At 55.0% G+C, this 2,946-nt stretch overlaps 1 protein-coding gene across 1 annotated transcript; it reads left to right on the forward strand.

Annotated features, from left to right (window-relative positions):
* Positions 1-6: 6 nt before the first annotated feature.
* Positions 7-1,235, forward strand: ppp1r3g (protein phosphatase 1 regulatory subunit 3G). The gene has a single exon (XM_017404751.3). It carries the CDS (start codon positions 339-341, stop codon positions 1,185-1,187), a length of 849 nt encoding a protein of 282 aa, XP_017260240.1. The 5' UTR covers positions 7-338; the 3' UTR covers positions 1,188-1,235.
* Positions 1,236-2,946: the final 1,711 nt, after the last annotated feature.

Raw genomic sequence — 2,946 nt, forward strand, 5'->3', positions numbered from 1 at the left:
GGTTCTGTCTCATGTCCAGGTTCTGTCTCAGGTCCAGTTTTGTCTAAGGTCCGGTTCTGTCTGAGGTCCAGGTTCTGTCTCAGGTCCAGTTTTGTCTCAGGTCCGGTTCAGTAGGTTCTGAACAGAAAATATGAAAAAAATATTTAAAGTTTCACATAAAAAGTTAAAATAAATATGAGTCCATGTCTCTCTGTGTGTCTCTCGGTGTCTCTGTCTCTGTCTCTCTCTGTGACCCGGTCCAGGACTCAGGACTCTGTCCCCCACCCCCCCACCCCGGGGGGCGGGACTCGTATAGAAGCGGACCCGCAGCGCCTGGTCCCGCAGGACTCAGCTGACTCATGTCCCGCTCACCTCCTCCGTTCCGGGCCGGAGAGGATCCCGGTCCGGTTCGGTCCGTGCAGAACGGCCTGCAGGATGAAGATGAAGATGATGAAGATGATGAAGAGGAGGAGGACCTGGACGACGAGCTGGACGCGTCCCACCTGGAGAGGTTCATGAGGGACCGGAGGAGGGCCCGGTCCCTGCCAGCCTACCCGGCCGCGCTCCTGGACGCGGACTCGGACTCGGGCCGGAAGCGGGTCACGTTCGCGGACTCTCTGGGTCTGACCCTGACCAGCGTCAAACACTTCAGCTCCCAGGAGGAACCGCAGATCCCCTCCAAGGTCCTGTCCCGGCACAAGAGCTTCCCGCCCCAGCAGGACCTGAACGACCTGTGCCAGAACCTCAGGTCCGCTCTGGACACGGACCGGCTGGTGGCCTGCTTCCCGGAGCTCCGGGACCCGGACCAGAGGGTTCTGGACCTGCGGGTCTGCCTGGAGAAGCTCCACATCACGCAGTTTGAGTTCCGGGGTCAGATCCGGGTCCTGAGGGGTCTCGGGGTCCGGGAGGTCGGGGTCCGGTACACCTTCAACGGCTGGCTGTCGCACGTGGACGCGCAGGCGCTGCCGGTCCCGGTCCCGGTCCCGGTCCCGGGAGAGGACCCGGCGGGTTCCGAGGAGGAGCGGTTCGGCTTCACGGTGTACACCCCGCCCTTCATGGACCCCAGCTCGGCCGTGGACTTCGCCGTGTTCCTGCGGAGCGACCAGGGCGAGTTCTGGGACAACAACCAGGGCCGGAACTACACGCTCCGGTACCGGAGCCTGCCGGACCGGTCCGCCTTCATCAGCAACGCCTTCAGCGCCACCTGAGCGGGGGCCTGTGGACACCCAGAACCACTGGACCCCCCAAAACCCACCGAACACCCCAGAACCACTGAACACCCCAGAACCACAAAAACCAATCATCTGGACCCCCCAGAACCCAGAAGGAGGTGCTGCTGGTGCTGCTGATTCAGAACTAAAGGAGACACTTTTACTTCTGAATCACCCTCTGGTGACCAAGATTCAGATCCAGATCGTCCTCTGGTGACCAGGACAGATCTGGACCCAGTTCTAAATGAAGCCATATAAAACCTAGTTCCAAGCCAAAGTATCATGGAAGCCATTTTGACTCCGTCTGATGGAGCCGTCCTCTCAGCCCCACCCTCCTGAAATACAGTGTCTCAGAAGGGACAAATCTCTGTCTTCTTGTTTAATCTCAGAAGTTTGAACTGAAACTGATTGAAGGTAAAGCTGAAAACCAACATGGCCGCCTTGTTAGGAGCTAACCTTTGTACTTGCACTTCCTGTCTTAATAAATCAGTCGCACACCTCTCTGAGTGAACGTGTTTGGATGAAGTGTCGTTTACTAGCTCTTATTGCTAACAGCTAGCATAGCACAAAGCCCCGCCCCTTTTTGAGGGGTAAACACAACTCCTGTTTGGTGTCACCCAAAAGGGGGCGGGGCTACCAGAAGGAGCTGATGGTTTGGAGGAATCAGCTGGTTGCAGTTCGCAGGTTTCTCCACTAGGTGTCACTGAGAGCAGCAGCCAAAGCTCAGGCCCAGCCGGGCTTCGGGTCGGGTTCAGAGAAGTTCTGCTCGTGTTGTGAAACCGGCAGCCCGGCCTTGGCTCGGAGCTCTGACTCAAAATGATGTTTTTGTTTCAGATCAAATATTTGTGGAAATGTTGCACAAAAAAGGGCTGATGAAATATGGTGCTCGTGTTTCTCCTCCTCACCCCATCCTCCCCCTCCCCCTCCTCCCTCTTCCTCTTCCTCACCCCTCCCCCTCCTGGCTTCTATTCTGTCCATTTTAGCCATTATTAGCCTTATGCTACATTTAGCTAGCCTTTAGGCCCGCGGGCCTCAGCTTTGACACAGCCTCCTGTTCAGGTTTTGACCATTTGGTTTCATATAATTGATGTTTTGGTAAATTTGGACAACTGTTAGAAATTCAGGAATAAAACCATCAGAGCTCCAAACCAAACACATCCAACCTGTTCTGCTCAAAGAAAGCAAAGAACACAAAGACCCAGTAAAACCAGCAGAACTGTTCTGGACGAGGCGTTCAGGGCCAACAGGAGATTTATTCTGCAGCTGATGACTGAACACATTTCATGTCCGTTCAGACAAACGTCTGGTCAGAAGTGGGTCAGAACTGAGTCTGAAGTCCTCCGGCACGTGGGTGACTCTGCAGAAACTGTGTGTGTGTGTGTCGAAACAGCAATCAGCTGTTGAGCAATGTGATCTTTAACACCTGTGTGTGTATGTGTGTGTGTGTGTGTGTGTGTCGCTGAGCCAACAGACGGGTCTATCAATAGCAACCAGAGGCAGCCAGGGGTCACTGACCCGGGTCACCGTCTCCCTCCTCCCCAAACCCTGACCCCAGATCAGCTGCTGCGACGAGGGCCATTCAGAGCAAAAACAAGCACACACTCCAGGAGCTAGACACATCCTACAGGAGTTAGACACGTCCTACAGGAGTCTAATCCAGGAGTTAGACACGTCCTACAGGAGTCTAATCCAGGAGTTAGACACGTCCTACAGGAGTTAGACACGTCCTACAGGAGTCTAATCCAGGAGTTAGACA

This window comes from Kryptolebias marmoratus, linkage group LG21 (genome assembly GCF_001649575.2).
Source record: "Kryptolebias marmoratus isolate JLee-2015 linkage group LG21, ASM164957v2, whole genome shotgun sequence".
Classification (NCBI taxonomy): Eukaryota; Metazoa; Chordata; class Actinopteri; order Cyprinodontiformes; family Rivulidae; genus Kryptolebias; species Kryptolebias marmoratus.